Source organism: Camelus ferus, chromosome 25, assembly GCF_009834535.1.
Source record: "Camelus ferus isolate YT-003-E chromosome 25, BCGSAC_Cfer_1.0, whole genome shotgun sequence".
NCBI lineage: Eukaryota > Metazoa > Chordata > Mammalia > Artiodactyla > Camelidae > Camelus > Camelus ferus.
Genome location: NC_045720.1, coordinates 19,268,826 through 19,282,081, shown reverse-complemented (window position 1 = coordinate 19,282,081; position 13,256 = coordinate 19,268,826). Strand labels below are relative to the sequence as shown.

General features: G+C 37.8%; 1 protein-coding gene across 6 annotated transcripts in view; it reads right to left on the bottom strand.

Annotated features, from left to right (window-relative positions):
* The window catches only part of TRPS1 (transcriptional repressor GATA binding 1), a 240,334-nt gene that overhangs the window by 166,929 nt on the left and 60,149 nt on the right, over positions 1–13,256 (bottom strand). For all 6 annotated transcript variants that reach the window (XM_032467862.1, XM_032467864.1, XM_032467865.1 and 3 more), the window contains one exon: positions 846–1,449. In XM_032467862.1, coding sequence (XP_032323753.1) covers positions 846–1,449 — 604 coding nt within the window. The remainder of the gene's footprint in view (positions 1–845; positions 1,450–13,256) is intronic.

The window sequence follows — 13,256 nt, the reverse complement described above, 5'->3', positions numbered from 1 at the left end:
AGAAAGCTCAAAACTTTCTCTGAGTCAAGGGGAAATGTCGAAGCGGTGGCGCCTTAGGCAAAAAGCAAACATCACTTACTGGGAGCTCGTGAATCTTCAAAATCTAAAATATTTCTTGACAATGTTCAGTCTACACAGCATGAAGACAGCCAGCATGGGTCTTATCTTACAGAGCTTTTGCTTTGTTTTTCCCACACGGGACTGTGTCTTTCTCCCTACAAAAGCCCGATAATATAAAATGCACGGTTCTCCTCTATGGATGTTCTTCACACCATTCACACTTAAGTCTATCTCATTTTTTCCCCTCCTCTTGGCAAGTAAACAATAAACACTGTCATTCATTCGTACATAATTACGCTGTAGGTTTGCAAAAAACACGACTTTTCTTTATTAACAGCTCACCGAGGGCTTTGCAGTCTTAGCGATTTACATCTCTGCTAATTTCCCTATTAACCATAGACTCTGCCACACCACCTTAAAATTTAAGTCACTTAGTTACTTTAATGTAACAGATGTGCATCCTTCTGGGATTCTGAACAGCCCTTCTCCAAAAGCGGCCTCGTTGTTTTGCATAGCCACCAGGGATGATTAACAAACATTCAGTCGGAGCAAAGAGCAGTGACAAACAAGTGACTTCTACCCACTCGATCACGTATATGTCGCGTGTATGCACACAAACGCACACAAGCTGCTCTCCACCATTTCGGCCTTATTACTTACAAATCCCGGATCGATACAGATCACTGAGTTGCACTTGGTAAGACATGATCCTAACCCGAGAGAATGTGTGTTCCCCCGTTTCCCCTTCAAGATATATGAATCATTTAAAAATTAAACCTTCCTACCCGTAACAGAGACTGGGATTCATCCTTGGACTTGTTTTCTCCGGATGCAGGATACGGCTGGGCGTGGGCGCCGGCCTTCTCTCCGCTCGCTGGCACCCCCTGCAGGAATCCCTTGGTCTCCACAGCCAAGCCATAAATCGGGCGGGCCAGATGGGCGGCTTCCACGTTGGGGCTATCCCTTAGAGTCTTTGTCTGCTCTTGGGCGCCGGACACGGGGGTCAGAAGCCCCAGGCTTGCTTGAGTATAGGACGGACTGCCCCGGAGGATGTCTGCCCCTCTCCAAGTCACGCTGCGAAGGTCATCGCTTGAACTCTCAGCCCAAGCTTTTTCTTTCGGCCCGTCCTTCTCTTCCAGCTTCTCCCTCTTCACCACGCTCTCAGACACTGGCTCTCCCATTTTAGAGTCTGGACTGAGCAGACTGTAGACCTTGAGGTCAATTTTGGGCTCCTCCTTGATGGTGGACACGGCGTGGCCGTCCTCCTCGCCGTTGGCTGTAGTGCTGTCCTGCTCCTGGCAGTGAACGGTGTTGAAGTGCTCCAGTAGTGACTGAGTCTCGGCAGATGTAAAACTGCACTGACGGCATTTGTAGCAGCTGTGTGCTCTCCTGCAGAAGAAGAAACCCGTCACTAGAAATCTTGCATTCGAAAGGGCTTAAAAAAAAAATAGTCTTTAAGCACCTGAATTTTATCTCATGTAATGTAATCGGTAGAACGAAACACAATATTCTCAACACCCAGAAATTGGCATGTAATTAACTGGCATCTTGAGTTCTCTGTAAGGAATGCAATATTCCCGTAATAGCAACAACCAGGGTATGCACACACATATACACTTACACGTGCACACACTCCAGCCAATTCACATTTAAAACTGGTTGGTTTGCTTTATTATTGAAGGACCTGCTCTGTTCACTTTACCGTGACTGGATAATCATCAATTCTATATCCCTTAATAGATATTCATATGTTTTTACACCTGATTTGATCAATGGACTTTTTCTGTTTATTTAAACTAAACTGAGATTTTTATCACTATAAATATACATATGTATCTAATGCTGAAGTGCTTTGTACAGCTTTTACATATATTAAGATAAATTCTACCTGATTGCAATGTTCTTTTCTATCATAAAATTTAAATCCATTTAATCAATAAACTATGGTTGACTGATCTACATAATCTAGTGAAGACTACATAACAGAAGTTTAAGACTTTTTTAAACAAAATTTTTCTATCTGTAAGGACTTAACGCGCTTCCACCAAATTAAGTGTACGTTGGCTGCCAAGCAGCATGGTAGGTGCTGCACAGATAGATACATTCAGAGAGTGTGTGTGAATGTGTGTTTATGTGTGTCTTCTTTTTATAAGGCATTAAAAAAAAGGAGACCTTATTGTTGGATTTCATAGCATCTCCTGCTGTTAAAGACAGAACAGTTAACTGTTAAGTTAAGACAAATGTTTGATTAACAAAGAACAGAGGCACTGTATCCTAAAAGGCATACCGGAAAGATACACAGATAACTTGGAATAAGGCATACTTTCTTTAACTGTAAAAAAAACCCTGCATGGCTGTCTAATTAAATAACCACGTGAAACACTTGCTACGCCACTGGTATCATGTGTTAGGAGTTACCAACTTAAACTAGCAAAAGAAGTTTTGAGAGCTATTGCTTAAAGCTTCTGCAAAATAGGCACTCCTATACGTAATTTGTAGATAATCATCACAATATTACTTTGCCAGGCACTGGGTACACATTGGTGAATACAAGGCACCTAGTCCTTGTCCACCTGGTGTTTGCAGTCTAGTCAGGAACAACCAGCTTCACATTAGACTATAAATAAATATGCAAGGACAAAGAGTGATATGTGCTAAGAATGAAATGGATGGGCTGGTAATGGGGAGGAAGGGCTGCTTAAGGTCGTCAGGAAGACCTTTCTGAGGGATCAAAGCAAAGGATGAAAAGGAGCCATCCTCGTTGGAGGAGGAGGAAGGGGAAAGGGCAACACATTCTAGTAATTCTGAGATACTGAAAGAAGCCATTGATGCCTGAGAGGGATAAACAAGAGGAAGCATAACAATCAACAAGCTGGAGGGTCACCTAGAGCTTTGCAGACCATGGTAAGGAGGCAGATATCTTCAAAGGAAAAGGGAAGGAACTGCACGGTCATAAGCAGTAGCATAGTTAAATGTGTGCATTAATCACTTTGGGGCTGTAACAGTTTCTGTATTGGATGACATCATTCCCTTATGAGACCTGTCAGATGGCTGAAAACCCAAAAGACTGTTCCTATTTCATCGAAGCCAGATTCAAAGGTATTAAGACATGTAACAAAATCTCAGCCAATATTTGTTGAGAGTACTTAATTCACTAGATGATTATCTTCTTATCATTAAGGGCTTACATTTGGTTGAATAAACAGGATATTTAACTTTTACTTTTTACAGGAGATTGTTTTCAATCTTTTCTCCTTTTTTTCTTGAGTAGTAGAGATAAAACAAAAGGAAGTGCAATAAATTATAAATAATTTGATGATGAATGGACCATAAGAACACAATATTAAAAAGAATTGTTCTCACATGAAAGAAGCCTAACTCTTAAGGAGAATAAAAATAGGATGATGAGTTAAAATCCTGCCACCAAAGTCAAGACCACAAAACCCAAAGCAGAATTAAGATCACAGGGGATGATAGGCAGGACTCAAAATCTAGGATTTAGAAACTCTGGAAACCTCATTCAGAGAACCTTCCAACCATAACTATATTTGAGTATAATCCAATGGGAGATAAACTCTTAAACTCAAAATTGTACCCCCAAATTGTTAGCTTTATGGAGCTCGATCAGATAAAAATGGATTTATCAAAATGGTTAAAGCTCAAAACATACCCAGGAAATACCCGAATGAAGATACACCACATAATCTACTCAGTCATGAAAATTAAGCATAAACAAACAACCTTTAGGAAGCACATTCAGAAGCTCTGGTCGATCTTCACCCCAAGACAGTTCTAATGAGCTCACTGCCCACCGTGGCAGTGACTTTATGGTTTCCCTGACATGGTGGTGTCTCTGCTTGAAGTCTGTGATGCGATCCTGCCTGGAAATTAAGACTATAAAATCGCCACTGCTACTTCTACCCATGCACAAAAAAAAAATCCCGAAGTATTACAAACATTCCCAAGAATGACAGTGATGTCATTTCGAGAAATAAAGAATTAATTCTAGAGCAACAAGAAGGAGAAAGTACCAATACGCAAAAAAAAAAAAAAAAAAAAAAGAATCTATACAGCGCCACACAGCAAAATTCCAAAGAATTATAGTAGTGTCATTTCAAGAAATAAAGACAATATAGGGCAACAAGTAGAAACTTGTCAATATACAAGAGAAGAAATAAAAAATTCTTGAGTACCACATGACAAAATTATTTTAAAACTGCAGACTCCACAGTTCTCATTGGAGGAGCAATTTAGTCCACTTACGAGTTAAGACTCTAGAACCAGGATGCCTATATTTTTATCTTGGCTCTGCATTTTACTGTGTGTGTGTCTCTGGATAATTTACTGAACCTGCTTCGATTTCCTAACCTGCAGAATGAAAATAATAGTGCCTCTAGTATGGGTTAACTGATATAAATCCTAAAATTAAATAAATCTCCCCCTCTTCTGTATGGACCTGCGTTCTGTATTTGTTCAAAGGAGCTGAACCTTACAAACTGGCATTTTGGCATCGTTCCTTTCCATTCCGCCACGTATCTTAACCATGACAGACATCATTCTTAAAACAAAGTTTATTTCCTAGAAGATCCTTTGTTTTAAGACAGGACCAAGTACAGTATATTCTATGCCTTTTCTGCGTCACCTCGTAGCGTTCAATTGTCTGAAACATGGAGCAGTTTCGCAGTTTACTTTATTGTCAAGCCTTCCTCTCTGCTCATTAATAGGAGTCAGATCTAGAATCTTAAAATCCTAAATAACAAAGATAGAAAGGGCATTCTCTGTGTTTCATCCTTCAGAGGTGTTCAGTCAGGCCGTTTAGAATCATAATATATCCAGTAATACATCTCAGCAATTAAGATTATGTGCCTTCAGTGTCTACTTACTCTGTAATATAGAAATGTCCCTGAGCCAGCCTATCCCTTCACCAAATAAAGACAAACACACCCAGCCTTTACCCATTATTTGGCTGGCATGTCCTCCTAAGGATGCAAGGAGTCCTGGGCATGTCCTGCCCAGGCAATGAATTCATCACAGTGTATACTCTGAAACAAGGTGTCTGGGGCTCCCAAGTTCTTCTAGTTCTGAGCTCCTGTCCCACTGGGCAACTCTGATTCCTTACAGGTCTCGGCAAGAGCTGTTCTGACCTGCCCCACAGAGGAACTCTTACTCTGACTGACCTAGGCAAAGCCTTCCATGGTAACAGATGCTGGAGGACTGTCCGAATGCAGAGAACGGTGAGGATGGATGTAAAGCAAAAAGCAGAAACTGCAGAGCTAAGTTTTCAGTGAGAACCAGGTTTTACGCTGAAACGAAAAACACGTTTAACAGGAAGGATATTGAAACAAGGCGGCAATAACCAGCTCAACTCACACACCTTTTCTTTTGAAGACTTCAAAGCTCTCACACATCTATTATCTCACAGTCCACGGAGGTGGAACGCCCATTTCACAGATTAGTAAAGTGAAAACACAATGCCTTGTCCCTTTAGTCTACAACAAGTCAAGAATACAGGGCTTCTACCTTCTAGGCTGATATTCTATTTTTCTATCCTCAACTACCTAAATTTTTAGCTTTATGCAAAAATAAGTGAAATGACTGATGACATCAAAAATGAAAACAAGGGGAATAAAAAATGAAAACATGAGGGGAAAGGAAAGGTCTTCTAACTGACAGAAATGAGACTGACTAATGCTGTGGTTTGCAAAACTGGCTGCGTGCAGTCCCAGGACAGAAGGTGTTTCTTAGCAATGCAGATTCCAAGGCCTCTGGGCTGCCCTACTGAAGATCAGAATCTTCTGTGCATAACCGGAGAATCTGACTTTTTAGCAAGCCCTTCAGGGGACGCCCATGCAGAGACCAGTTACAAACTACATTAGTAGATATACCATGGTTCAGAACAACTTACTGAACACACTCAAACATCCTCTCCTACCTGTGACTCTAATCAAACACAGGTAATGCCCTGACCATCTTTGTTATTCAGACTCATAAGATTCCAAGTGTGACTACTATTAATGAAAAGAGAGTAAAGCTTGACAATTAAGCAGTAAACTGCTAAATGGCTCCATCTTCCAGGCCACTGAAAATCACTAGGTGATGCAGAAAAGGCAATTTGCTGCATAATACTCTGGAGACCTGAAGGACTTCTTTCTCCCTACAATGTCAGCCAAATAAATGATAGGACATACATTGAAAAGCCAATATGATTCTACTTTCAAAAGCTGGGAGCAATATACTTTTCAATCACCTCTACTAACATCCAGAGCCATGCTTCTTCCCACACCCTAACATGCAGAAGCATCAGCTGGGGACCCTGTTAAAATTCGGATTCAGATTCTCGAAGTCTGGGGTGGTACCTGATATTCTCTGTTTTTTACAAATTCCCAGACGATGCTGATGGTGTCGGTCCCCAGGCCACACCTTACATAGCAAGAGCCAAGAAGCCCTGGTCAGAAATAACTTCGAGATGATTATTAATTAGTTAGATAGGAATGAACTCTCAGGATATGTGCTCAGTATGTGATAGAAGATTCCCAAATGAATTCTTCATGATGAGCAACATTGTTTTCCCTCTTAAAGCACACACTCCCACCTCTGAGAGTCAACTCTAACGGCTTTATGGCGAAAACTATAAACATGACATTGTTAAGCACAATCCCAAAACAGTAATTCATCTTTTTTTATTTCATTGTTTGGGAATCATCTTCCAGGATTCTTTAGTGCTAGGCCATTTATATATATTACCCTACAACAACCACACAGGGTACCTATTTCCATCCTACTTCATAAAATAAAAATGTGAAGCACAGACAAGTCAATCCATAAAACAGTATGGAGGCATGATGTAGTATTTTAGCTCTTGTTCATGCTTCCTCTTGCATGTATGCTGTTTGGTAGTTAATGTGATGTTACTAGCTGGTTCAGGAATCAGTTCTCAAATGATTTGGACATATTCTCTGACTTGTGTCACCCTCTCAACAATAACTGAGAAGACCAGCATAATGCCATGTCCTCCCCCCCAAAATTAAAACATTATTTTAATCCCTGGTATAAGAAACATTACTGAAGAATAAAGTTTAGTCATTGACAAACCACATTAGTTTGGACTCCGCTCTAACCTACTAAATGCATTTCATTGTATCAGCATTAATATGAAAACCTCAAAGAAGTTCAGGGAATTGTCCCTCCATTTCTCAAGACCCACCTTAACTACCACCTCATCCATAAAGACTTCCCAAATGACTCAACCCAAGAGTAAACCTAACATCCTCTGAGCTGCTCTGAGACTCTGGCGTCCTCTGAGGATTTGTTTCACATTGCCTTTTATTAAAATGGCCTTTGATTTAAGTGATGGCATAAAAAGATTTATTTCATCACTTAAAAGTCTCTCACGGTAAATAACCACGCATGTCTTACTTTACAGTTATATTGTAATTGTCTTAAAATCAAGATCAAAGCTCACACATCTCCATATCCCTTCCACCGCCATCCAGAACATTCAGACAGTAAATATCTGCTAAATAACTAAAGGAATGAACCACCCCAACTCTGGGGATGCTAGACTTAATATGCAGAGTCATAAAGCAGCAGAGAAATATTAAGAAACACATAGATAGTTTGCAGATGGTATATTTTGAGTGGTCCTCTGAATAAACTCTTCATTATTTAAAAAATCCTAGAACTTCTAGCTACATTAAGCCAAAGCAATTTGAACGACACTGCAAATATATTTGCATTAATTTAAATTCTATACTCTGCTGCCAACTTCGAGCAAACATTTTCCTCATGCTACCTGAGGAAAAAAAGATGTCATTTTGTAGATCTCCCTAGCATAGTTGTCAAATAAAATACAGGATGCCCAGTTCATTCTTAATTTCAGAAATAATAAACAAATAATATTTTAGTGTAAGTATGTCCCATGCAATGTTTGGGACATACTTATATAAAATTTCAGTTTGTCCGATGCAATACTTCAGACAATGAACAAAATCAATTTTGATAAAAGAGAGAATCATTTTTTGCTTCCAGAGGAAGCTAAATCAAGCTGCCTAAAAAAAAAACCAAATTATACTTAATTCAAGTGACTTAAAATTCCTCTGAGAAAAGACATTTTATATCTTATCTTACTCAACAGAATTTTCATGTGCTATAAAAAAGCATTTATTTCAAATCCATCCATATTTCAATGCTCAGGGGTCTTTTACTTTAGCAGTAGCATTTCATTCATTAGCAGAGATTAAAAACTATTTTCCTAATTCATAAAGAACTGAATTTTTCTAAATTCTAGAAAAAAATCAGCTAAAAGATGCTACTCTTTTGTTCTACTCTGATAATATTTCTATATTTTTATTTTCATAACAGCTCAGTGGAGTCAGCTGTAAGCAATGCTTTGTTTTTCTCCTTCTGTGCACCAGAAATTGACACATTGTAACCAACTATATTTCAATTTAAAAAATATATTAATAAAAGTAAATGAATAAATCATAAATCCTAGTCAATTAAGACCCTCAAAGGTATTTTTTGGTAATTATGAAATCAAACACCTACATACAAACTGTCACAGAAGAGAAGCAAATGAAATGATTTAATTTAAATTCAGTCCGCAGATGTGACAAGTAATAAAGTCAGTCATTTTTGTAATGTATATTTTGTTATCATAAAGGTCTACATGTGCAGCACCTGAGATTGGTGACACTGTCGAGTGTTGGAATGAAAAGCAGGTGAGAAGAATATTTGAGAGACAAAGACAAAAAAGGAATTATAGATGTATAAATGGATAACCAGATCAATCACCTTTTAAAAGTTGAAAATTTAATTTTCAGCCTTAGTCAAGTGCAAAGGAACAGTCTACAAAATACAATCTAAGGAAAATTGGAATTCTGAATAAGATTACATTCAATCCACTGGTCCTGTATTTTCAAATTGAAATAATCTGATTAGCATTTACACATTTGGCGTTACTGGGTATTTTTTAGAAGGGTGTGGGGTGATTTCACCTTCAAGTGTCAGGATAAAACAAAACTAATGTCTGAAAAAATCTTGACTTCGGACTCACTTTCAAAAGAAAGATATCCCTACCAAATGTTCAAAACAGAAAGAAACGTCTTTCCATGAAATACAAAAAATGGGAAACTACTTATATAAACAAATATGAAATGGAAATCATGGCTAAGATTTATCTTATTCCACGACTTGATAACCATTCTTGTATAAAGTCTTTAGGACTATTAAATCTGAAATTACCTAAGGGTAGTACAATTGTGCATTATTTTCTTGGTGGACTATTAACACCAGGGTAACTTTCTGTCTCACAATAGGAATTTTCAACCTGAACTATGATGTCCATTTCACGGTTTCACAGGGAACTGATGTATTAGGTATTGTTTAAAAGAACTTGACACATAAAATATACAAATCTAGATGTAACCATCACAGTACTCACCCTTTTAGAAACTCTGTACTAACGCAGTGTGTAATTAGCTTTTTCAGATGTGTTGATAACTAAGTGCTTATTATTAAATCTATTCTTCAGAATTATAGAGCACACAGTTCACGCTCCTTTACTGAGCCCTTTTAAGATAGAAATTGAGCAGCAGCTACATTAATGTGATCAACTACTGTACCTGATGTTATTTCCTTTAGACTGAGTTACATATTTTATGTCTAAAATATTCAAACAATGTTTAAAAAAATTTAATGCATTCATAAATCTCTGAACAGATTCTTATCATCACACACCAAAAAATATGTACATTTTTCCACTTTCTGGACAAGTGGATAATTATATTATTGATTTCAAGTAGTTCTTTAATTATAAGGAAGATCGAGCATTTATTCAAATATTTATAAGTTATGTGTATTACACACATTTTTACACACTCATGTCTAAGTTTATCAAAAAATAAAAACTGGAACATGATCATGGAATCATAAAATATGATTAATTCATTGTTGCTGATAAAAAGGTCTGTTGTTCACCTAATTTGTCTTTTCTGAGTAGTTGTGCTGTTTCTCTCCAGCTGCTCTAAGGAACCTCTCTGCCTTGGCATTTTAATCTTCACTGCAAGGTGTCTATGACTGAATTTATTTGTATCAAGATGGTCCTCAACTTACCATTGTTCAACTTACAATTTTTCAACTTCAGGATGATGCAAAAGCCATATGCATTTAGCAGAAACTGTACTTTGATTTTGGAATTTGGATCTCCGCCTGGGCCAATAATATGCAGGATATAGAGTATAACACTCTCTCATGATGCTGGGCTGAAGCACGTAGCTCCAGCTCCCGGCCAGTGGAAATAACCAACACATTTACAACCAGTCTGTACCCAGGCAACCATCCTATTTTTCACTTCAGTACAGTATTCAACAGATTACATCTTATATTTGATACTTTATTATAAAATAGACTTTGTGTTAGACGATTTTGTCCAACTGTAGGCTAAGTGTTCTGAGCACATTTAAGTTAGGCTATGGCAGCTATACTGTTCAGTAGGTTAGATCTTTTAAGTGCATTTTTTAAATTCAGGTTGCTTTCAATTTACAAGGGGTTTATCAGGACACAAACCCATCACAAGTGAGGAAGATCTACATACCCTACTTAGTATAAGCTGTCCCTTTTTGTATCTGTGCATTTATGTCTTTCATCAGCTCTAAAAACTCTTCTGTCACTACCTCGTCAAATATTGATTGCCTGTTTTCCATTCAACATTATTTTCTTCTGGGACTCTGATTAGATGCATGTCAGAACAGCTTACTGTATTTCCATTCCTTAATATCCACTTTTGATATTTTCTATCCCCTTCCCCTATCTTAGGTATTCTGGCAAATATCTTCAGATTTAACTTCTGACTAGCTCATTTGCTCTCAATCATCTGCTAATCTGTTATTTAACCTACCCATATGTTTTAAATTTCAATAATTATATTGTCCATTCAGAAAATGCTATTTGTTTCTTTTTTGAATTATTTCTAGTCATTCAGTCTCATGTAGCTTGATCAATTTGTAAGTCTAATTTTCTTCTCTTTAAACATTTATTATTATTTTGTAAATGAAAAATACTGCATCTGACGTTCAAAAGCTATTATTTGCATTTTCTACAGATTTCACCTATAGCAATTTCTATCCCTGCCCATATGGTGACTTGTTGTAAGATGAGCTCATACAGTAACACTGTGGGTGAAAACTGGAGTAATGTCCTAGAGATAAATTTGTGTGTGGTGTGTGTGTATGTGTGTGTGTGTGTGTTAATGAAGTATAGTCAGTTTACAATGTTGTGTCAATTTCTGGTGCACAGCACAATGCTTCAGTCATACATGAACATACATATATTTGTTTTCATGTGTGTTTACTTTTGACAGGAGCCAGAGGAAAGCAGTGATGGAGAATCACGTTAGCGACCTTCAAGGTGTCAGCTGAGAGTGAAACCCACAGATTCAATACTCTGTCTCTGCCAGTGACGCCAGTCTTAAGTCTTAGTCTCCTGATCAATGGCCGCATCAATGTTAGCATTTGTCCTCAACACAGCCTCACATTGCATGCTTGCTCTTCGTGTCTCCCAGTCTGGGTTTAGCTCACTTTTGGTGAAGGAGGTGACGAGAAAGCTTCAGAAGGTTCTCTTAATTCATGGAAGTCTAACAAAGCGTTAAGAAGTGTGTATCCTTTATCAAGGATAGTTGTTTTTAAGGAGACAGTCCTACTGCATACTCCAGAAACATTAAGTTGTAAGACTGAAAATGTTGACAAGGAGAATGGTAGTCAATTAGAGAATGGGTACAGTGTTCAATTAAATCGTGTATGATAAAAGAAATGGAGTGTGAGAAACAAATTCATGAGTGGAATATAACATCTCTGTCATGATGCGAACTATGGGGCATCATAAGTAAATACGAAACAAAGAAAGGAGAGCTGGCCAAGTTACACTTGCTAACTGGATAATGTTGGTAGTTTAACTCAGGTTAAATCTGGGTCTCTGGAAAAATGTGCATGGAATGAAATCCACACTGAGGTTTCTCTCTGATAGGTTTAAATTGACTCTTCTGCTTCTCAGCTGTAGCTATGTTATAGCTACACGATTTCACACATTGTACAGCTCTTCCTTTATGCTATCTTTTTACTACACTGTAAGTCTTGTATACAAAGCACTCAAAAGTTAGAATATTCCACAGTAATAATAGGATTATGGTAAAAGTTTCCCAACATGAATAATATAAATAAACATAAATTTAACTAGGAAGATAGTATTGTGATGTGGTAAATGTGTCCTCTTGTGCTATCTTCAAAATGTGGCACTGTGGGGAAATGTTTTGATGTCAGATCAAGTTATCAACATCCAGGTGACTATTTCCTTTCCCATCCCTGGATCCTCCACTGTTCAACTTTTGATAGAGTTTCTTTATACTTCCCACCGAGCTGTGACTCCTGAAACTGTAAATCTCCAAATTTTGACTATTTCTACAAGAACTCAAAGAGATCAGAGATAAACTACTCAGCACCCTGAAGGATCTGAGATCACACAAACTACACTAGGTTTACAAATAAGTGCAAGAGTATTGTAATGCCTAGAGAGGAGTGCTGCTCAGCTTTTTAAATCTAATAAAATACTGAGAGGTTGACTTAAATTCAAAATGCACAGACAACTGACATTTTGTGTGTCCTCAGAAGGGTTCCAAGATCATACGATAGTCAAAAGTTAAACTAAAATTCACTGTGGAGATTTTGACTTATTCATAACTACCGTGAAGTCAAAATCTCACAAGGATTTCGCTTACTTAAATGTACTCACTGAGCACCTATCACCCATCCTGGCATTATGTTAACTTGTGCAGATACAGCAGTGAACAAAACAAGGCTAGTCTCTTTCCTCTGGAGCTTACTTTCATTACTGAATATTAACTAAACTGAGATTATTCACTAATATTTTTATTCAGTTTTATTTCTTGGGAGATTTTTTAGTTTACCCAAAGCATATGGAATCTCTATTTTTTTCAGCCAGGTTTTCAAGCAATGGCCTCAGCCTCTTCCAAAAAAGCCACTCATCCAAGTGATCTGGTATCTAATTGTATCTGTGTGTGTGTGTGTGTGTGTGTGTGTGTGTGTGTGTGTGAGAGAGAGAGAGAGTGCAAGGTTTAGAAGAAAGCTAATGTCTGCTTGTCTCAAAAATAAATTAACACGCAGGTAGCATCAAGAGAGCCAGAA